Here is a 22,231-nt window from a genome sequence, read left to right on the forward strand (position 1 = left end):
AGGCTTGTTTAGTTTCCTATTTATATCGCCGTTCTTTCAACCGCACAGATTTATTCCAAGGCTTTCTCAGTATGCAATGCCTTTCAAGCATGGGCAGACCTTTAGAACATGCCCGTGTGGACATCTCCAGTTCTGCAAGCTACACACAATCTGCCAAGCAGCCTTTTAGTGTTGTGAATGCTGGAGTGCAAACCCCACTGTGCTTACCTATTGAGGCACAACCACCTTCAATGCTTAAAGCACTGGATCTGTTCCAGGTTCATGGCTGTTGATTAAAATATTGCTCAAATGTACCTTGAACTACCCAGTTACAAAGAACTGGATGTAACCAGGTCTGGTGGCTTTCACAGAGCAGAGTCTTTCCTATATACCCAGGGAGGTATGTCTGAGCTGTTTTTCTTTATATACCTGGTCTCTGACAGCAACAGTAAGATAAAATGAAGTTAAACGATGGTTTTCACTCTCAAAGCCAAGCGAGCGTTAGGGTGCACATCTTTCCCTCCCTTTCCCATGACACAGCACTGATCCTGCTGCCCCAGCTCAGTCAGTTTTGTGTCATCTGTGACCGTGGAAATTTTCATTAGCAACGCTTCTCGAGTTACTGCAAACACTTTAGGGAGCAGCGATTTCCCAAAGAGCCCTATTCCCAAACTGGGGAAAAGGATAAGCTGCGGGGAATGGCAGGAATGCCCACGTGCACTGCCACGAGTGTGTGACAAGCAAAACCCCAGTCATTAAATCAGTTTGTGCACTTACCTTGTCTCCATCCCTGAAGTCTCGGAGTATTTCACAGTGACTCACAAACTTTTCTTCTGTGTCTTATTCAGCTGTTTTATGGGAAATTGCATAATGCTGAGGTTTTCTACCCTGAATCACAACAAAACCAACAAAAAGTCGATCAGCTTTTCCCATGAAATATAAAATACCATCGGTTCAGTCAAAGGGTGAAGCAAAGCATTTCTGCTTAAAAGGAAGCTTTTTAGGCTCTTTCTATAAATATTCTGTAAGATGTGAAAAAAATTGTTTGAAAGTGTTGCCTTGAAATGCATAAAAGGAAAACTTTGCATATGGGATATGCGTAAAGAGAAACTTTCCATCAGGAAGGTACTGCAGTGGGAAAATTGATTCATTTCTCCATGTTGGGTTTACTTCCCTGCTTTAGAATAAAATGTGGTAAATAGTTGACACCTTTGCAAAAGAAGGCACAGCCCCCGCTCTGCCAGCATGACCTGGGACCTGAAGAAAAATGACAAATCCAAATCCTAGATTTGGAAGCACCATCTCACATGCTCACCTCCACTGGCCTTTCAGTCACTCCCACGCCCAGCAGCTCAGCACGAGGGCTCAGTTAATAATTAAGCCCCTGGGAGACAGAAATCAGGCTCGCTTTTGCACTGGGTTTGGGAAAATAGACACGCTTTGGGCAAACCTGGTGATGCCATCCGAGAGAGCAGTAGGCATGAAGACATGGCACAGGCTTTGGTGAGTCTGAGCCAACACGCATGGAAGCCCAGCCTGCTGCTGCTTGCATCTTGACTGCTGTTGCCCAATGCAAAATGCATGACACAACCCAGATCTCGGCTCGCGGAGAAAAACTTGAAAGAACAAACATACCTTGTCACATTCCCCATTCAAGCACCAGCGTGAGGCCACCCCTTGCAGCGCAAGCTGTGTTTTGCCTTTTCCATGGGACCAGACGCAGGAGGGAAACCTGAAGAAGAGACGACGTATCGCAAGAGTCTGCTTATTGTGGTGATGTCACCTCCTTGGGGAACTTGTTCCTCTACAAATCCCAATCCAGACTGGAGCTAAGCTCTCCCCTGATCACCCCGAGGGAATCCTCCCACAGGATCAACAGGAGGTGGAGGGTAGGAAAACATATAAAGGTCCCTGGCACGGCTCTCCTTTACTGTCCCAGCTGCACGGATTTGCTCTCAGCATGAAGACACTTCTGGTTGGGCTCCTGCTTGGCCTGGCATACATGGAATTGGGTAAGACGACTGCATTCCTGCTGCTGCAGGACCACCCCTGGGAAATGCCTGGGAGGGGAGGGGAAAGGCATCAGTGCAGAAAGACCTGGTGATCCCCAGGTAGGGGAAATAACGCCTTTATGTATTTAAGAAGGTCGATAGAGAGGGCGAACAGGGAAATGGGATATATGTTCCTGGTGGGGAGAGCTGTGATGCCTGACAGAGCAGTGCATATCGTTCGGACCCATAGGTGGTTGCCTGTCACCTGTCCCCTCTCACACCGCACCCCAGGATGCAGGGGACCAACACACTGCTTTATAAAACTGAGGTGGAAATGGCAGCCACAGGGCACAGGGCAGTACGAACAAGGGCAAGAATTTGAACCGGCAGCCTCTACTTAGGCTGCCAACCTGTCCCCTCAGGGGTGGGATGGGGTATGTTCATCCTCAGCTCCTGCTGTCCCTAAAACCTCCCAGCTGATTGCTGGAAGTGCTGAAAACCAGAAGACAAAGCTTCAGTATTGATACGGGTGAGGGTATGATAAATAACTCCAAGGACTTTGGAAAGGTTCAGTAAACCACCAGCTCCAAGGTTTTCATGTATTTCTAGAAATCAGGAGATAGGCAGAGATTGGAAATTCCACTGGGTCTGTTTGGGTTTAGTCTCTGTTGGGTCTGGATCTTGGGCAAGGTGGCAGCAGTGTCTGGTCATCGCTGTGTTCGTACTCCATCTGTTTGTGACCCACTGCAAATATATCCTTGGTCTGCAACAGAGTCATCCTTGGGGTGATACCAACCCAGCGGGTTTTAATGCCCATGAGCCCCAGAGATCCTCAGGCTGCTTTCATGGGACTCTGAAAGATCTCAAAAGAAAGGCAGCCTGGGCAGGGGTTGAACACCTCCATCTGGAGGCATGGCTACATGGAGATCATTCAGAGGGTTGTAAGTGGAAGAAGGCTGAAAGGCACAAACCTTGCAGTTCTTTATGCGTGGAAGTGTGTTGGGTCTCTTCTTCAGGCTGTGTTGCTTTTTTAAATCCCCTTACTCTCATCCCTGCTCTCTAAACCAAACCCAGCTGCTGGCTGAAGGGCATGCTCGGGGTCAAACCCACCCCCTGGCTGAAGCAGGACAGGTGCAGTTACTTCTATACAGTTACTGCAGTTTTTTATATTTCAGTACCTGCTGGGCTTTCTTTCTTTCTTTCTTTCTTTCTTTCTTTCTTTCTTTCTTTCTTTCTTTCTTTCTTTCTTTCTTTCTTTCTTTCTTTCTTTCTTTCTTTCTTTCTTTCTTTCTTCCTTTCTTCCTTTCTTCCTTTCTTCCTTTCTTCCTTTCTTCCTTTCTTTTTCTTCCTTCCTTCCTTCCTTCCTTCCTTCCTTCCTTCCTTCCTTCCTTCCTTCCTTCCTTCCTTCCTTCCTTCCCTCCTTCCTTCCTTCCTTCCTTCCTTCCTTCCTTCCTTCCCTCCTTCCTTCCTTCCTTCCTTCCTTCCTTCCTTCCTTCCTTCCTTCCTTCCTTCCTTCCTCCTTTCCTCCTTTCTTTCCTCCTTTCTCTCTTTCTCTCTTTCTCTCTTTCTCTCTTTCTTTCTCTTTCTCTTTCTTTCCTTTTCTTTTTTTCTTTCTTTCTTCACTTCTTTCAAGACATTTCACATATACACATATGGCATATTATGTGTCTCTTTTCCTCCTTCTGGGTCTAGCCCTGTCCTGGATTTAATGGGGTTGTTGAGGAATTGACAGAGGCAGTTTCCACCCACAGGTCTTGGAGCACTTTATGGAAACCGGGAGACATCACCCCCCTGTTACTTTATAGTTGAGATGGAAGCAGAAATGGCTTTTCTCCGAAGATCCAGTGGGAGGCAGCTGGTCTAGGCACAGCTCTTGCAGCTCAGGAATATATCTGTGACTCAAAACATACCACTCATTTTCCAGAGGTTTGAAATCAAGGGGTAGAAGGTGCTGTCAGACAGTCATGAATGGTGAATTATTGACCTCAGATCAGGACACACCACCGTCCCCTGTCTTCAGTTCTTCTCTTTTACTCTGGTCCTTATAGTTTTTGGCTTTTGTGTTCTACTATAGCCTTCCTACAAAACCAGTATCCTCTGAGTTTCCCACTCAGAGTCAGTGAAAGAAAAGGGGCTGATGGTTTTCTCCTTCACACCTGCTCTTAACTGGAAGTAACTCCCCCAGAGCCCATGGCACTGCCCTGCTCACCCATGAAAATTATGAGGTTTAGAAAGCAGCTCAATCCAAAGGTTGCAGATCAGTTTCTCAGATGCTTTAAACCAGCACTACTCCATCCACACATGAGCCAGTCCTACACACAAATATCCCCATACTTGCAAGGTTGACAACGTTGTGTTTTCTCTCTCAGTGTGTATTACATGTTAAAATATACAACAATCTCTCATGGGCCATTTGGAAGGCATCTACTGAGGTCCTCAGGTCAGGTAAATGGGGATGGGTGCACCACATCTGTTTACAGAAGGTATGGCCACAGAAACATCACCACTGCTCACGTTAAAAAGCCTTTCCTACCTCTGCCAAGAGGGCAAAGAAAGTTTTTGCATCGTGTAAGCTCTACTGCACAGCTGAATTTTCCAAAGGAGGTACTAAGAGAAATAGATGCCCTGAAAATTCTTTCTAGAGTCAGATGTTCAAAGAATTGCCTTCAGAAATGTTCATCCTTATCACAAAGTCCCAGAGATTTCTCTCTAACAGCAGACACTGCAGAACTATAACAAGAAACCGTAGTCTTTCTGTAGTTTAACCAATAGATGGCAGTGGACACATTTGGATGGTTCTTCAGCTGTCGTGTTTGTGGAAGGCAGGTAGGACAGAAAATATCAAACCGGGCTGGTTTCTGTCATCAAGCCATGGCAGCGTGACTCCAAAAAATATGCACACTTGGTATCTGCTGGCTGTGGACAGACAGGTCTCGTACCAAGACTTCTGAGCAGCTGCTGAGATCAATGCTTGCATATGTAAAGGTATCTCTGTGTCGGCAGGCAGCCAGCAAGAGCTTTATAGCATCATCTCTTTTAAAAAGCAGCAGTAGCCCCTGATGAAAGTGATTTTTAGGCCACATTCAACCCTTAGGATCTCTGGTACAGCTCTGACATTTAAATTTTGCTCTCAATTACTAAGGTCTGCAGAAATCCCTCTAAACAAGCGTGATGGAGCTGTTGCTGTGGGTGGAGGGACGGGGGAAGTGCCAGTCTTTCAGTGTTGGTGAATGCTGCTCTCAACAGAAGGAGCTATTTTGCTCTCTGTTATGGCATTTCTTAAAGAGGATGCAAAGATCCTGTCAAAGCTGCTCAAGTAATAGGTCCCTGTAGATCCCTTCTCTTTTTGGGCTGCAGAGCTCCCAAGGTAGCGATCACACTCGACTCCCGCAACACCACCTTTGTCCTTTGGTGTTGGGGTTTGGTCTTTCCCCCCAACATATCCAAGCTTTGCCGCTGCCTCCAGCTGTGCTTTATTTCTGAGGCCACTGTGTCTTGGTCAAGGGGAGGATGAAGCACCGACCATCACATAGTCCCCACCACAGAGCAGAGAAGCTGCAGACTTGCTGTCTGCCTTCGCTGCTGCGACCACCTCAGACCCATTCTCTTCTCCTCTGCAGCTCAGTCCTTACTATGTTACACGTGCAAGGAACCAACAGACATCGCTAAGTGCAGAACAGCCACCCTGTGCCCCCCAAAAGCCAATGTGTGCACAACAACGCTGCACTCCGTAGACTCAGGTAAGTTTCTCTGCTTGCTGTGAGTGCTTGTGAGGAGAGATGCATGTTCATGGGCCAAATTACCTCATGAACTTAGAGAATCAGCGAATGGTTTGGACTGGGAGGGACCTTTCAAGGTATTCTAGTCCAACACCCTGCAATAAGCAGGGGACATTTAGAGATACCTTCAACTAGGTCAGGTTGCTCAGAGCCCCATCCAAACTGGCCTTGAATGTTTCCACTGGTGGAGCATGGATCTACCACCTCTCTGGGCAACATGGGCCAGCATTACCACCCTCATCATAAAACATTTCTTCCTTAGATCTAGTCTTAATCTCCCCTCCTTTAGTTCAAAACCATTACCCCTTGTCCTGCTACAGGCCCTACTGAAGAGTCTGTCCCCATCCTTTTTAAGTATTGAAAGGTTGCAATAAGGTCTCCCCACAGCCTCCTCTTTTCCAGGCTGAACAACCCCAACTCTCGCATCCTGTCCTCACAGGAGAGGGGCTCCAGCCCCCTGATCATCTTTGTGGCCTCCTCTGGACCTGTTCCGACAGGTCCATTTCTTTTCTGTGCTGAGGGCTCCAGAGAGGAGGCAGAATTACCTCCCTCAACCTGCTGGTCACACTTCCCTCTTCCCTTCCTAGTCCCAGCTTGGATTACCCTTTAACCTCCTTTAAGAATCCAGGTGGAGTTATCCAACTTTGGAGTGGGAAGGAGAGAAATCCATCAGATTCAGAGCCTCATACTGAAGCACACAGGACTCATCCCACTTACTTAGTCTGTTTTGCCTTTCCCACCCCTATGCCCTTAGGGACCTTGAATCTATAGATGCCTGCAAGCATATAGCAGAAAAGGAGGGGTTCTCTCCTTGTTTGTAGGTGGTTTCACCTAGTACCAACTGTCTCACCAGTGACCATGCCAGCGTTAAGCCAGTTCTTCTTGGCACTGCCACCTTCTATGCAGAGCCATTGCAGAAGCAACTCACCTGAACAAAATACAGAGGGACTGGTGTTCTTTCTCCACACTTGAATAAATTTAGAAGGAACAGGAAGAGAGGGAGATATCAGAGAGAACCAGAGGACCTGTTCCTACAAAGATAAGTCTGGATTACAGGCACCCATGGATTAGAGATGTTCAGCCCCTTATTTTCCTATAAATAGTCTTCTTCTAATTCCCTTCCATTGCACAAAGTCAGTGTTTCTTGATGTTTGCACCTTCCTTTACCATTTCTTTCTCTCTCCTATTCTTCTCCCCCTCTCCAATCATCCTGTTTCAGGTTACCCCTTTTTTGGCAACATCACTGTGACCAGAAGCTGTGAGGAGGAATGCATCTCCAATAACGGGATAGGGGCGAACAAACCCAAGTCATGCTGCTACACTGACCTCTGCACGGAAGAAACCAGGAACAGCAATGGGGTGGGAAGCAACTCTGCAACGCTGGGTCTGATGGCCATGGTTGTTGGCACGCTCCTCCAGTGTGTTCTGTAATGCTGCAAGTTTCCGTGCTCCAGCCAAAACATCCCCACCCCTCTCTCTGCCAAGCTGCCTTGTGAACTCTTAGATGCCTTGGAAATAACCTTCTTCGCTGAAGTCTGGTTTCACCCATCTTCAGTGCTGTGAATTCAAGTGGATTCAAGCCAAGAGCTTGGGCACCTGGACCTAAAACGCTCAAATTTCCATTTTCCAGCTGCTAAGTAGATATTCCTCACCTTCAGCTGCTTCTGGCCCCCAGGACCCACATCTCTCCCTACAGCTTTCCTCTGTGGGGAGCAGTAGTGGATGAAGTGCTGCAGCTCTGCGCAGCAGGAGGATCTGGGCAGTGCCATCAAGGTTGGTGCTCTGGGGTCATCCTCAGCAAGAGCAGGGTCTGTACGCACATTGGACGCAGACAGTGCTTTTTTTTCTGAGGTCTCCCTAAGCTCCCACACAACCTGTGCCTGTGCACAACCCCCAGAAAATTCCTGCAACCCTCCGCCAAGAGCTTGACTTATTTTCTTTTGGCTTTTGGTGCCACCTCCTGAGTCAGACAGCAGATGGATGTGGCCCCTGCTCACTACAGGCTCAGCAGAGTGTGGTTTGCAATTGCAGAGTGCTGGCACTTAGTTCTGTCTATAATAAGCTACGGAATGAGCCCAGAAGGGCTCAGCCTTCATGTGCTGAGATGGGATGTATTTCTGGAAAACTCAAAACATGCCCTGGACTAACAGGCCAGGGCAGGATAGACCTGCAAAAGCAAATTTGGGAGTTTGGCTAGCCAAAACCCTCAGCCTGACCTTGGGTTGCAATCAGAGCTCCTGGATTTCCCTTCTCAGATGTTTTACAGACCATTTCAAGCAACAACTTCTGTTACTCTGCCCTCCTCCATCCCTTCACAGCAGGGACTGCAGGAAAGGAAATGTAATGATTATCCCAGACCTTCAACTCTGAGAAAAGCCAATAGCTTCACTCATGCTGCTTAACAGCACTACTGGGTCCCAGCTGGAGATTTGCTCCATTCTCCCTTGGAGCAGCTGTGAGATTGATTTTGATACCCTGCCTGTTGTAAAACCAGACAGAGTGGAAGCGGATAAAAGTGAGCCAGGCTTGCCCAGCTCACAGTCCCCGCCAGTGGGACAACCTGCAAAAGCAAGGGCAGAGTGGAGCATGGGTGCATCCCATGTACCATCCTTGCGCATCATGATATCCCTGCGACCTCCTCTGTGGCAAAGTCCATTTTACCCTGTTTTCATAAGACACTAGGTAACAGAATAAGCAGGGGGACTCTTTTTCTTCATTGCACAGAGGTAATTGTTTCTCAAGGTCTGTCTCGGTACCATTTGCAAGAAAACTTTGACGAGGCATTGCATTCCTTGGCAGATGGCTCCATTCAAGCCTGGGGCTCAGGAGGTTGATAAGCCCCTTTTTTTTCTGGAGGCAAAATGCTCCATGCTTCACTAAAACTGCCACAGCTTTCCTGAGACCCCCTTTCAATGCTGAAGTCTACAGGGAGAAAAAATGTAATTGAGAGAATAATGATTGGGAGCTCCTCAAATACTGATATTACACCCTTGCAGACACAGAGCACCAGCCTCTGCTTCCTACTTCTCTGTTCCTCTGCTCCAAAAACAGTCTGAAGTGTCGTGCCAGAAGCAAACCACCATCGCTAGCATCCTTAGGTCATATCACCACTTGCATCCTGGGTTCAAGCTCTGGAGTAAGTCGCTGTCCCTGGTGGCCTTTCCACACTGGCTGCAGGGCCCTGTGCTGTGCTAACCTGGGCTGAACTTTCCTCCGTCTGCACATGCAGATGGGGCAGGGTTGAGATACAAAGGGAGGGTGAGGGTTCCCTTCTGGCTGTGAATCTAGCAAATAAAGTTGGATCCTTCAGTTTTCAGCCTGCGACATCTTTCTTGTGCACCCAGCCTTCGCCCTGGGAGGGAGCACAGGGCACCACAGGCTGCAGGGAGGGCAGCTCCCAAACTGCCCTATGCCAGAATGGGGAAAAACTGCAGAAGTGGACAAGCAAGGGAGTGCAAAAACACTTCTTGCAAGAGTTACATTTAAGGCTATCCCCACTGGAAGAGGAGGGGGAGAAGGCTGGAAGAAGGGCAAAGTACTGTCTGGTGACTACAGGAGGCTCATCTGGGGCATGCACAGAGAGAACTGTGGGTTTTCTTAGTGCAGCTTCCCTTGCAGCAGGCAAAGAGAAAACAGCTGAGCTCAGCACAGCGAAGCAAGCAGGCAGCTGGGAGCAACCATTCGGGGTCCACTCAGTGCTGCAAAGATGCTGCAGGTGGGGACCACTGCCCTCCTTGTGCCACTGGTGCTGGCTGCGAGCATCCTGTATCACACTGCGCTGCAGGTCTCCTGCCACCTGGGACTAGCCTGTTAACGTGGCTACATCACCAGAGCAGCAGGCTTCTACTGCGGCCAAAACAGAGTCAAAGGCAGGGCTTAGCTTCAAAGCACTTGTAATATGTTCCTAGATTAGGTGAGGTGAAAAACCCTTCACACAGTGTCAGGGGTACAAAATGTCCTTTTGCGTTAATATTCATCTGTTCACACTGCGTTAGCCGTAAGCCACGTTAAGCTCCTAGTCGTAACTAGGAGCCCTTGCAAAGTTTGTTTTGCTGCTGCTTTTATTTATTGCTTGTATTTATTCTTGCTTTTTAGTCCCTAGGAATTAAACCCAGCAAGCACCACTGCTCCAGCAAATGCAGGACACTGCCAGGGGATTCAAAGGAGTTGGCAGACTTTTACGTCACTGGGTCGAGTGGACATACAGAGGGGGAAGTTTAAATATAGGCTAAATAAAATAGAACAGAGAGAGATGTGTCTCCAAAAGGCCATAAAAAGACTTGCAGCCTCTCGGCCCTGCAAGAGAAGGCTTCGCAGCAGGCATCAGCCAGTGCTGCTGTTCCTGCGTTGAAAGATTTTACTTGCCCCTCTGGGGGCTTGCTGTTCCAGCAGTCATTCTATTCATGTCCAGAGACTTGATCTCCAGACATGAGGGCACTTCTTGGTGCCTTATGCTTTATCTGGCCAAGAAGTTGCCTTTTCCATCACCTGCTAGCCCTTCTGCACATGTGGGGCAGCCCTACAGATGTGCAGCTTTGCAGATGCGCGACCTGATCTGCATCACCTGCTTTCACTTGCAAACCTGCAAATGCTCTTGTCCATCTAGAAGTTAAAGAGTAAAGCACAATAGAGACTAAAGTTTCAGGGAGGTGTTTGCAGACCCACATTGGTGAGGATATTCAAACTGGTACACTCTGTTGAGTCCCACCTCCAGCCAACCATCAGGGTAATATGTGTGCCTTGCATGGTGTTTCCTCGTGGGCTCCACGAGTCTTGAGGTTGGAGTGGATATTTCAAACGATACTTCCTCCTCTGAAAACACAGTGCACAACCAGCCTTGGCTTGGGCTGGATCAGGACCCAAGTTCAATCATGCTCCTTTGACTTGGGCAAGATTCCCACAAAGGCATCGCTGGTGCTGTGGGAGAGCAAAGCTACAAACAGTATGATTAATACTTAAAGGACCGGGGTTTCCAGTAGGGATCATTTGCAGCTGCTTTCCACCACTTGCAGCAGGACACTGGTCACATCATGCATAGCCATGAGTGGTGCTAATTATCTTGATATGCCCTGATTACAGGCTAATCAAGCTGCAAGGTGGGAAACACCAGGAGCTGTTTCATTGTGTTATTTCTTTTAATTACGTATATATAGTCTTCTTTGCCTCAGTCTTTACTCAATGCCTTCTTTGCCTCGGTCTTTACTCAATGCCTTCTTTGCCTCGGTCTTTACTGCCAAGGTTGGCCCTCAGGCATCCCAGCCCCCAGAGGTGAGAGAAAACATCTGGAGAAATGAAGACTTACCATCGGTTGAGAAGGATTGGGTCAGAGATCACCTACACAAACTGCATCCTCGCAAATCCACGGGCCCCGATGGGATGCACCCACGAGTGCTGAGGGAGCTGGCAGGTGCTGTTGCCAAGCCAATCTCCAACATCTTTGAAAGGTCATGGAGGACAGGAGAAGTGCCTGAGGACTGCATGGTGGCCAGTGTCACTCCAGGCTTCAAAAAGGGCAAGAAGGAGGACCAGGGAAACTATAGACCAGTCAGCCTCACCTCCATCCTTGGAAAGGTAATGGAGCAGTTCATCCTGGAGGTCATCTCCAGGCATGTAGAGGACAAGAAGGTTATCAGAAGTAGTCAACATGGATTCATCAAGGGGAGAGAAAGGTTGACCAACCTGATAGCCTTCTATGATGGCGTGACTGGCTGGGTCAATGAAGGGAGAGCAGTGAATATTGTCTATCTTGACTTCAGTAAGGCATTTGACACTGTCTCCAATAGCACCCTCACAGACAACTTAAGGAAGTGGGGGCTGGATGAGAGGGCAGTGAGGTGGACACAGAACTGGCTCAACAACAGAACTCAGAGGGTCGAGATCAATGGGTCGGAGCCTGGCTGGAGGCCTGTCATTAGTGGTGTTCCCCAGGGGTCTGTGCTGGGTCCAGTCCTGTTCAACATATTCATCAAGGACCTGGATGATGGGACAGAGCGTCCCCTCAGCAAGTCCACTGACGATACCAAACTGGGAGGAGTGGCTGATACACCAGAGGCTGTGCTGCCATCCAATGAGACCTGGACAGGTTGGAGAGCTGGGTCAAGGCGAACCTGATTAAATTCAACAAGAGCAAGTGCCAGGTCCTGCACCTGCGGAGGAACAACCCACGCACCAGCACAGGCTGGGGGCTGAACTACTAGAAAGCAGCTCTGCTGAGAAGGACCTAGGAGTGCTGGGGGGCAGCGAGGTGACCCTGAGCCAGCACCGGGCCCTTGGGGCCAAGGAGGCCAATGGTATCCTGGGGTGCATGAAAAGGAGTGTGGCCAGCAGGTCGAGAGAGATTATCCTCCCCCTGTATTCTGACCTAGTGAGGGCACATCTGGAGTGCTGTGTCCAGTTCTGGGCCCCCCATTTCAAGAAGGACAGGGAACTGCTTGAGCAAGGCCAGCAGAGAGGTGCCAAGATGATCAGGGGACTGGAGCATCTCCCTTGTGAGGAAAGGCTGAGAGACGTGGGTTTGTTCAGCCTGGAGAAGAGAAGGCTGAGGGGGGATTTCATCAATACCTATAAATATCTAAAGGGTGGGTGTCAAGAGTTTGGGACCAGACTCTTTTCAGTAGTAGCCAACGACAGGACAAGGGGCAACAGGCACAAGCTGGAACACGGGAAGTTCCCCCTGAACATGAGGACAAACCCCTTTGCTGTGCGGGTGCCAGAGCAGGGGCACAGGCTGCCCAGAGAGGCTGTGGGGTCCCTTCCCTGGAGACATTCACCCCCCGCCTGGACGCGGCCCTGTGCCCCTGCTCTGGGTGTGCCTGCTCAAGCAGGGGGGTTGGACAAGTTGATCTCCAGAGGACCCTTCCAACTCCTGCCATTCTGTGATTCTGTGATTCTCTGGGAGGGAGGGGAGGGAAAAAAAAAAAACATACAGCCCTCTTGGAAGGTACAGTCATTCAGGTAGGCATGAAAGATAGGAGACTAAGTCATAAAGTATGGCAAAACTCCAAAAGAAGAAAAAAGAAGGAGATATTTTCGTGATCCAGACATTTAATGTAAAACAGAGCTCTGATGTAATCAAATACAGGAAGAACTTGTAGTTCTTGCTAAAAATACCTATCTAGAATATAAATATACATTAGCATGTAGCTGCAAGGCTTATGGAGATATCTGCTGCAGTCTTATATTTACAGATAAGGATTTAAAAGTTTAATACTGCACATTCAAAAGAAAGTAATTTCGTCTGACGTAGTTATTAATTATAGAATGCACTTGGCAGGACTGAAGTGCAGCAGGAGTGATATCATTTTCAATATAATTCCCAAATTATTCCTCATCTAAAACCTATCATGTGCAATTTTTTTTTCTTCTTAAAATAGATCTATTTTTCCATATTTGGAAGTGTATGACTTGGAACGGCTGCCTCTGACACACCGGCACATCGTCTCTCAGATGTCTTCATTGCTCTCCTGCATGACTCTCGCATCCCTAATTCTACAGCAACACAAATCCAAAGCCCCAGGTCTGAGAACAAGAGAATCCCCCTAAAAATGAGGTGAAGGGAAACTTTAGGGTCTCTGAAGCAGATACGTTGAGGAGGCAGTGAGACAAGCACTGCATCATGGTTGGTATTTGAATTTAGCGAAGTCATTTAGGGTCGCTTGAACTCGAAAGGGACAGTCAGGGTATTGTAAAAGTATGGCCTATGTGTGCATTAACTGCCTTTCTGGCATGCCTTCATCCCCATTCCCTGGGGGTCCAGTCTACAGTTTGCCATGAGGTTTTAAAAAGCATAAGGTGTGTCAATTAATCATTCTGTGCCCTATCTGAGGCTGATGAGGATCCTGATCCTCTTCCCCAGTCAGGCCCTATTACACAGGCAGGGATTGTCATGTAGCTCCAGGCATAGTCCTGCAACATATCTTTATTGCAAACTGAGCTTTAAGTTTCTGAATACACTTAATAAATGTGGGTAAGAACATTGTGCTTTGGGGTGAACCAATTTTGCACTAGTGCCTCGTGGACATATTGCTGAAATCCATACCGATCCACAATGTTACAGGCAACCAAAAGCCATAGTATATGAAATCTGTGGGTCAGAGTCCTAAAAATCTAACCCAGTCACCTGAACAAAAAGACTACAAGCTCCCTTTGGCCAGCAGGCCTCTGAATACAAAGTGTGAATACATTTTTCATGTCTTCAGGCCATTCCTCCCCATTGCAAGGGCAATTTGACGTGCCCTAAGTCACATCAGCAATGGCACACCAGCACTGACACGTTATCTGACTCCTGTTTTAGTGCACAGCCTTGCCCTCAGCTCACCAGGGTTTGGAGCAGTAGAGCTCACTCCTGCCTTGTTGTCAGCTGGGGTTGGGACTGGCATGAACAGCCCTTCATGTCCTTGCAAAAAAAAAATTGCTTTTGCCCGATAATCTGGGAATGAGATACAAAAGACGGCCTGGAAATGGGATGGAGAGATGTCAACGTGTTCGTGTGGGTGCATTTGTTATTGCAGTACCTTTGGACTCCTCACAAAAGGAGGAGGGTGAAGAGCCCCCATAGGCTTGGAAGAAGTTTTTCACCTTCTTTGAGCCCTGCTGCTATGCATTCACCTCTGCTGCTTGGCTGGTTCCCCAGATGAGGCACAAACAGAGGCTGAGGCACAAAGCTTTTGCACCTGCCTACATGAAACCCCGGGGGCGGGTGGCACTTTGCCACTCGAAACTCCCCCAGGCAGTGGCAGGATTTCAGAGGGTGGCTGTGACGCAGCAGTGACGGGAGATGTTTGCAGAGGGATGTGCCACCACTCCCAGCAAGAAGCACCAACTGACAGTGGGGAGTGGGCTCCAGGTTCCCAGTGGCACCAGGACATGCTCACCATGAGCCGATGTGAGTGGCAGAAAAGCAAAGCCTTGTTAACAATGTGCTTTGATGTAGCAATTCGTCATGGATTCTCCGAAGCCTTAAAAAGAGTTCAGCTGTCTTCAGTCCCACTAAAGGCTCCAGTAGAGCCTCTTCCATCTGAATTTTTGTTTTTCTGAAACCCACAGGGACTTCACAAACTCTTGTCATGCGACAAATTCAAACCAGCAGCCGTATGTTGTTACCTGCGCACACACAAATCCACAACCAGATGAGCCATGTCCTTATAAAGCTGGGCTAAAAACATGCCAGAATTTGTTTTTAATCTTTCCTGGCTGCTGCCCATCTCCTGGCTCTAGGGAGAGAGGACACAGGGGAAGAGGTGTTTTTAGTGTAAAGACAGCTGTTGCTGTATGTAGGGATGACATCCAAATCTGGAAGAGAAACAAACACCCCGGAGAAAGTGGCAAATTCTGATGCACTTACAGCAGAGGAGGAAAGACATCCTGGTGAGGAGAGGAGAGTTAATAGCAAGACATCCCAGGAAAGGGGGGATTTTAAACAAACTACTATTGGCCACCAGCCGTGGCCAGCTTGGGAAAAGGGTCTAGTTTATCTTTGCCTTTGGAGAATGCAACTAGGACGTGGTTTTTTTTACCTGCTGATGTCCTCTAATCATGATAAGGTTTTCTGCCAGTCCCCTTTCACTGAGCCAGCTCTGTGCAAAGATCTCAATAGCCAGCTGGGGTTCTTCATGCATAGGAAGCAAGTCTCACGGGGCTTTGACTGCTAACCTCAAAGAGCACATGTAAAGTGTCTCCTAAGCTCATAAAACTTAACCCCTTACCCTTACCTCTTCTTAGCACTCCTTTAAGGAAAACAATTTGTCTGAAGTATATGCACATTTGTGGCTCTGCTGGCTGGAGGTTGTTCCAGACCCTCACTGATCTGATGGTCAGAAACCACATTTGTAATACAATATTGCTTTTGCTTCTCCCCTGCTTTGAGGTGGTATTTCTATGGGCAGTCGGTCCTGTCTCAGATGTGCTGCTAGACTAAACTAGCCAGCCTGTTCTGATCTGCTCTTGGAAGATCAGCTCTCGGAAGATCAGCTCTCCAAGCAAAATAATTTTCATTATTTGCAACTGTGTCATCTTCAAGCCATGGTTACCCTGGGTGATCCAAGCTATGTGCAAGACCTCATGAGCTAGAAGACAATCACAAAAAGGATCCTTAGAGGATCTATAGTTTCAGTGGTCTCCTGTGGCACGGCTGTGTTGGATAAAGGAGCTGAGAGGTGTTTCACACAGTCTCTGAGCTACAATATTACCCCTTTATGAAGGCAGTTTGTGACTACTTATCCAACAGAAACACACAAATGAGAGTCTCACTGGTGTCCTCTTGTTGATCTGGTTCTCTCGAATGGGGCAGAGAAAGCAAGTGGTTTTTACCAAATGAAAAATGGGGACGAACAGGCTTTTCTGTCACCTAGTCAGAGCACAGGCATGTGCACGGCACCTCCCCTCCATTGGCACTGCGAGGATGCATGCATAGCGCTGACCTTCAGCTTTTAGGGTCCCTCATCAAAATCCTCTCAAACTCCTCAGAAAAAGGTTGGCAGACCTGCAACATGTAATAAAATGCAATTGCTGACAGGCTGCTTCTTCAAGAAACCGTGAGGTCCGTAGGAAAGAAATATCAAGTATGTGCAGTCAAGCACTAACTTTCTGAGCAGGGAACAATCATTTGGTCACACAAGTGCGTTTAACCCCTATATAAAGTACTGTGTGACAAGATAAGTAGCAGCAAAGTGTAGATGGATCTTCATGCCTTGAATTTTCTCTATTTTTTTCTTCCTGGAGATGTCTGGGGGTAGCAACTCAGCCATTTAACCCTTCTTATTTGTTTTATCCAAGTCTTTTATTTAGACTCTCTCTTTTCTCCACTCATCCCAGCCCCATGGATGTTTCCATGTACAGCTCAACCATCCTCCACTTCACCAGCAAGGAGCTGGGTGCTTAAGCACTGCGGCACTCAGGGAAGGAGAAGGAGGCTCTCTTCAAGCTGAGGACTCACAAGACACCTAAGCCAGGGTGGTGAGATCCATCCCGCAGAGGGCACAGCCATCCGCCAGCCTCTCAACCATGTTGCCAGCAGTATTTGGGCTGGGAGCTGTGGGGCTGGCTGTGTTTTGTAAAGGGCAGGGCACCGGGAGCAAGTGCATGTGGGACTTTATGCACGGGTGGATGGATGCGCCTGTTATTGTTTGTCCCTAGTTGCTCAATAACCTCGCTTGCTTACTTTGGCGTGATCTTGACAGCCCTGGAGGCCAAGGGACAGTTAATGGGTTTTATGGTATCCTGTAATCATGCAAACCTTGAAGTAACATGTAACAACATGACTGATTTATTAAGGAGGAGTAGGTGCATCTAAGATTAGTGAGACACCAGCTAGCTGTCAAGCACTACTTACAACCCCCTAGAAGTCTGCAGCTGATTGTCTCCGAGGTCCTCGTGCTTTGTTTTTGGGGAGGAGTGACATAGTCACCTCCTCCCAGCCCCAGCGCTCAGGTAGAAAGAGCCCTGGGAAATCATAGAATCAGAGAATGGTTTGGGTTGGAAGGGATCTTTAGAGGTCATCTAGTCCAACCCCCCCTACAGCGAGCAGGGACATCTTCAACTAGACCAGGTTGCTCAGAGCCCCGTCCAACCTGGCCTTGAATGTTTCCAGGGATGGGGCATCGACCACCTCTCTGGGCAACCTGGGCCAGGGTTTCACCACCCGCAAAGTAAAAAAATTTTTCTCTATATCCAGTCTAAATCTACCGTCCTTTAGTTTAAAACCATCAACCCTTGTCCTGTCACAACAGGCCTTGCTAAAGAGGTTGCCCCCATCTTTCCTAGCATCCTAGCATCTTTAAGTACTGAAAGGCTTCAATAAGGTCTCCCCGCAGCCTTCTTTTCTCCAGGCTGAACAACCCCAACTCTCTCAGCCTGTGTCATAGCAGAGGTGCTCCAGCCCTTGGATCATTTCTGTGGCCTCCTCTGGACCCGCTCCAACAGGTCCATGTCCTTCCTGTGCTGAGGGATCTAGAGCTGGACGCAGCACTGCAGGTGAGGTCTCACCAGAGCAGGGCAGAGGGGCAGAATCCCCTCCCTCAGCCTGCTGGCCACATTCCTTTAGATGCAGCCCAGGGTACAGTTGGCCTTCTCAGCCGCAAGTGCATGTTGTTGGCTCAATATCTCTGCCACGTTCTGGGTGCGCCCAGTCCCCAGGGACTGACCATGCCACAGGTATCAGTAGCAGCAGGTTGCTGCATGGGTGCACTAACCACCTCTGCAGCCCAGGCAGGTGCGTCACGGAGAGGGATCATATTTTTCCTGCTCACAGGAGGAGGCATAGGGCCAAACTTTTCCTCTTCCTCATCTCGTAGCATCACTTCTCTTCTTGAAACTCAACATCTTCCCACATTCTAGGCCAAATCCTGCCACGAGTATAGGTCTAGAAAGACACAGTGGAGTTAGCCACCAGTGTAGTAGTAAACAGCTTTTAAAGCAAACCAGGTCCATGGCATACCTGCAGCTCCTGAAATGCAGCGCTGTTACTTCTAATGTTTTTTTAATTCCTCAAGAGGTTTTATTCCATTCTATTTTTGGTACTGAGATGTAGGTCTCCATTATAAATAGCTGCATATTCTCTTTCAGCCTGATAACTAGGGCAAGGATGCACTGGGCATCCAGACCTTGATTTTGGGGGATGAAGACTGCAACATTTCTGGCCAAGCTTCAGGCTTTCTGTGAGATCATTGTCTCGGGAAAACTAGTACCTTTTCATCTGGAAAGTGTCCTGCACTCCCTGGATATAAATCAAATGGGAGCACTGGTAAGAACTCATCGCAGAGCTAACAAATCACAGAAACAAGGCTTTGAAGCTCTATAGCAGCTTTCCCTCTGAGGAGCTTGGAGCCTGAATCTAGATGCAAGGACTTCAGCATCAAAGCTGGGTGATAAATATTCTTCCCATTTTATAGTCAGAGAAGCCGTGCTGTAAGCCTATGCATCCTTGTATGTGACACTGGACAAAAGCCCTTTTTTTAAAAATAAAAACCAAAGGCTCTGTGTGGTTTGTGAGTGCTTTTAAATGACTAATTACTCCAAAGAAAATCAGAAGCAGGTTGCAAACATGTCCCAAAGAACAGAACAGTTTTGTTTTCAAGAAATATTGTTCATCCATAAATAAGGGAGAGCTGATGTTTCAGGGCAACTATGAAGGTTGGCTCAGTTCCCATCCCACCCTCATCCTACTGTAGCCTGGGGAAGGTGTCTCAACCTATATAATTTACCATGGGCTTTAAATCAGGACTTCAATCTACATGTTTCCTGGGTGTTTCCTGTGCAAAGCAATGCTACTGCTCATGCTGCTGCCTTGGGGCTGGGGAAGGGGAGGACAGATCTGTGCTCATGTGAGGTCTCCTCATGTGTGAAGTAACAGCAGCTAGTGAAGAGATTAGCTGTATTGGACCCCAAACCAGCTCTGCTTTGCCCAGGGGGGTTAGACAGACCCCAGAGCTCCCTTCCAACCTTATCTGTTTTATAATTCTAGACCTGGATCCACACTGGGGGTAACTCCTTGTTTTCTTTACTCTCAAAATGCCTTTCACTATACTCTATTTGCTGCCACTTATACCTGGATATCTTTCTAAATGTCAGCAATAGTCTCTATTCTCCCTCTTCAGAGGACTACAGAGCAGTGGCTGTGCTGTACCCAAGTCCTTCACAGTTCGTTTGCAAAGGGGAAGGTAAATTTGCCATAGGGAGCACAGATTTGCAAGTGCATAACAATTGACACAGCCTTATCCTTAAGGGCGTGAGTCATATTTACATAGCCATTAAGTGAAAGATAGTATTCTTATTACATAACCAGGGTATTCTTCTCTGATGGAAATAAGTCATGGTTGGTTTTTTTTTTAAATAGGTTTTCAAAAGAGCTTCCTGAATTTTACAAATACACAGTACAAATACACAATACAAAAAAAAAGAGCTGCTGCAACTCTTCTTGTAAACTGTGACACTCACTCTTGGTACAACTACCTAGTTTTTTTTCCAGGAGGGTAATGTCGAGCTGCATTGCTGATTGTGGGTCTCAGGCTTGATCAGAAAGGTTCATGGAGAAACACAGCAAATGAGAACACCCATGAATAATAAATAAGCAGTAAATGAGATGAGGTCCTGCTGCGCAACTCTGTGGTCAGCACAGAATTAAAGTGATGCCCTTCCAAGAGGGGACAGCACCAGCACGGCTTAAACTTCAGACTTCGGTTCACGTTGTCAGGAGCAGCAGAGTGCATGCTTATGCAGGGGCATAAAAGGAAATCCCCATGCCTCCGCCTACGGATATTACTGAATGGCTCTGCAATCTCAGCGGGAGGTCACAATTGCCTTGGCCCCCTGAAATGCCTCCTCTAAGAAAGAATTAGCAAACACAATAAATTCAAACTACTCTGTGAGGATTGGAAGCACAACACAGGGCTTCTCATGCTTTTCAGGGCAGCCATGCCAGGTCTCAGACCTGCAGCTTTCTGGCAAAGGTGTCTGCTGCCTCCCAGTTTCTTTGCCTATCACAAGCTGGGTTTTACCTGGAGGGCTTCCAAACAGAGCGTTCACCTGCCCAGCCAACACACTCCCTTTGCTGTGCCACTGGGGAAAGGGAGAAAACACCATATATTCAAAGAAATGTCTTGTAAGTAGCTTAGCTCTGTGGACAGTGATGTGTTTATCAAGAGACCTCGCTGATATCTTCTGCTTCCTGGGGAAACACAGTTTAGACAGCTCCAAGGCCCAGGGGAGCAGTTCTCAGGGTGGTAGCTGAAACAAGGGGCTACAACCTGACTGATCTACAAATATTCATCCCTGAGCTGAGCTAGGAAGAATATGCAGATAACTTTGGGAGACGTTCACATTAACAAAATATTAGGTAGCAACTCATGCCAGCCCCACTCAAGTGTCAGGAACGGGTGGGATGGATGAATATTGCAAAGCCAGTCTCTCTCCATTGACCAAGAAAAGTCCTACCCGATTTCCTCAGACAGCTTTTGGACATGTCAAGTTACCCCTCTCTCCCTGAAGTTCTCCTTGCCTTGCATCTGTAAAATGAACCATTGTCCTGTCCCAGCATTTCAAAACATTTGCTGGGGTATTTTACATAGTGCTTTTTTTTTTTCATTTTTAAAATAAACAGCCTGATTTCCACTGCTGCCATTGTTGCAAAGGGCTGGCAAAGAAGCTCCATGAAGTGTTTACACAGAGCTCAGATATGAGGTATGCTACACTGTTCTTTATTGTTTCCAGAATTGAAAATTCCCAGGTTTTTTTCTCTCAAAACTTTTCTAAACAAAATTTCTCATTTTGAACTTTTAACTAGGATAGAAAACTTCCACTCTTCTGTTCAAAAATATCAACCAAAGACCAAACATAATTCTAGGAATTACTAAGCAAAATATCACCCAAAATATTGAGAAATCCAGAATCTTTTGGGGAATAGGAAAAAAAAATGGTCTAACTGGAAACAACATGAAACAAAACTCTCAGTAACTAATTATTTATTATTCATTAATTGTAATGTAAAGGAAAACAATAAGAATGAGAGAAGGGAACCAAACCCAGGAAAAACAAGTGATGCAACCACTCACCACCCACTGACTGATGCCCAGCCAGTCCCCGAGCAACGATCACTGCTCCTGGTCAACTCTCCCCATTTTATTTACTGAGTATGACATATGATATGGAACATCCTTTTGGCCAGTTGGGGTCAGCTGTCCTGGTTATGCCCCCTCCCAGCTTCTTGTGCACCTCCTCGCTGGCAGAGCATGGGAAGCTGGAAAGTCCTTGGCTTAGCACAAGCACTGCTTAACAACAACTAAAACATCGGTGTTATCACATTATTCTCATGCTAAACCTAAAACACAGCAGTGCGCCAGATAGTAGGAGGAAAAATAACTCAGCTGGAACCAGGACAGAGTCCACCCCTTCTTCTACACCATCTACATCACGCCCAGGTCCCACACTTTACAATACATTCCAGTTAATCACCACCATTTTTCCTGCCTTTTGATATATATACACACAGATATATCATTCCCCTAATCTATGGACCATCCCTCTAAAATGCCTGTTGAGTTCACTTAGTCTATGACTTCGGTCTCCATCTGTCATAACAGTCTTTCAGGTCAGAAGGCATGGTGTGTAGTGTTGGACTGTTGCACGCTGAAGTCAGTCCTTGTTCCATCACAGCTGCATTTTGCTCGGTTTCATCAAACTTCATTCTTCAATAATCTGGATGATTCTTACTGTAATACCGTTGATATGGCATGTGGCAACCACAGTAGTGATGATATACAGTATTACATAGCAGTTAGCATCGTATAGTTCATCATTGGCTATCCTTACCCAGAATCAAATCCCCTTGTGGTACACATTGGACTTCCCCACCCTCCTGCATCACCCACCAAGTGCACCCAGGTCCTTGAGCAAAAGCAATCCCATGAACGGGTTTGCCTTTGCCCAAGGTGGGAGTAACCCAGACTGTCTTCCCCAGCACTTTTTTTTATGTGCACTACAGGGACTTTA

General features: G+C 47.4%; 1 protein-coding gene across 2 annotated transcripts; it reads left to right on the forward strand.

The window, feature by feature from the left end:
• Positions 1 to 1,298: 1,298 nt before the first annotated feature.
• On the forward strand, positions 1,299 to 13,717 carry LOC142053804 (secreted Ly-6/uPAR-related protein 1-like). Of its 2 annotated transcripts, XR_012659333.1 has the most exons (5): positions 1,618 to 1,991; positions 5,591 to 5,710; positions 6,969 to 7,522; positions 10,988 to 11,320; positions 13,123 to 13,717. XR_012659333.1 is itself a non-coding variant. In XM_075085942.1 (3 exons), the coding sequence occupies exons 1-3, from the start codon at positions 1,940 to 1,942 to the stop codon at positions 7,178 to 7,180; spliced, it is 384 nt and encodes a 127-aa protein (XP_074942043.1). In that variant the 5' UTR covers positions 1,299 to 1,939; the 3' UTR covers positions 7,181 to 9,072. The 2 variants fall into 2 exon arrangements, 1 of the variants encoding a protein (XP_074942043.1); XM_075085942.1 differs by lacking the exons at positions 10,988 to 11,320; positions 13,123 to 13,717 and having other exon boundaries at positions 1,299 to 1,991; positions 6,969 to 9,072.
• Positions 13,718 to 22,231: the final 8,514 nt, after the last annotated feature.

Source organism: Phalacrocorax aristotelis, chromosome 2 (assembly GCF_949628215.1).
Source record: "Phalacrocorax aristotelis chromosome 2, bGulAri2.1, whole genome shotgun sequence".
Taxonomy (NCBI): Eukaryota; Metazoa; Chordata; class Aves; order Suliformes; family Phalacrocoracidae; genus Phalacrocorax; species Phalacrocorax aristotelis.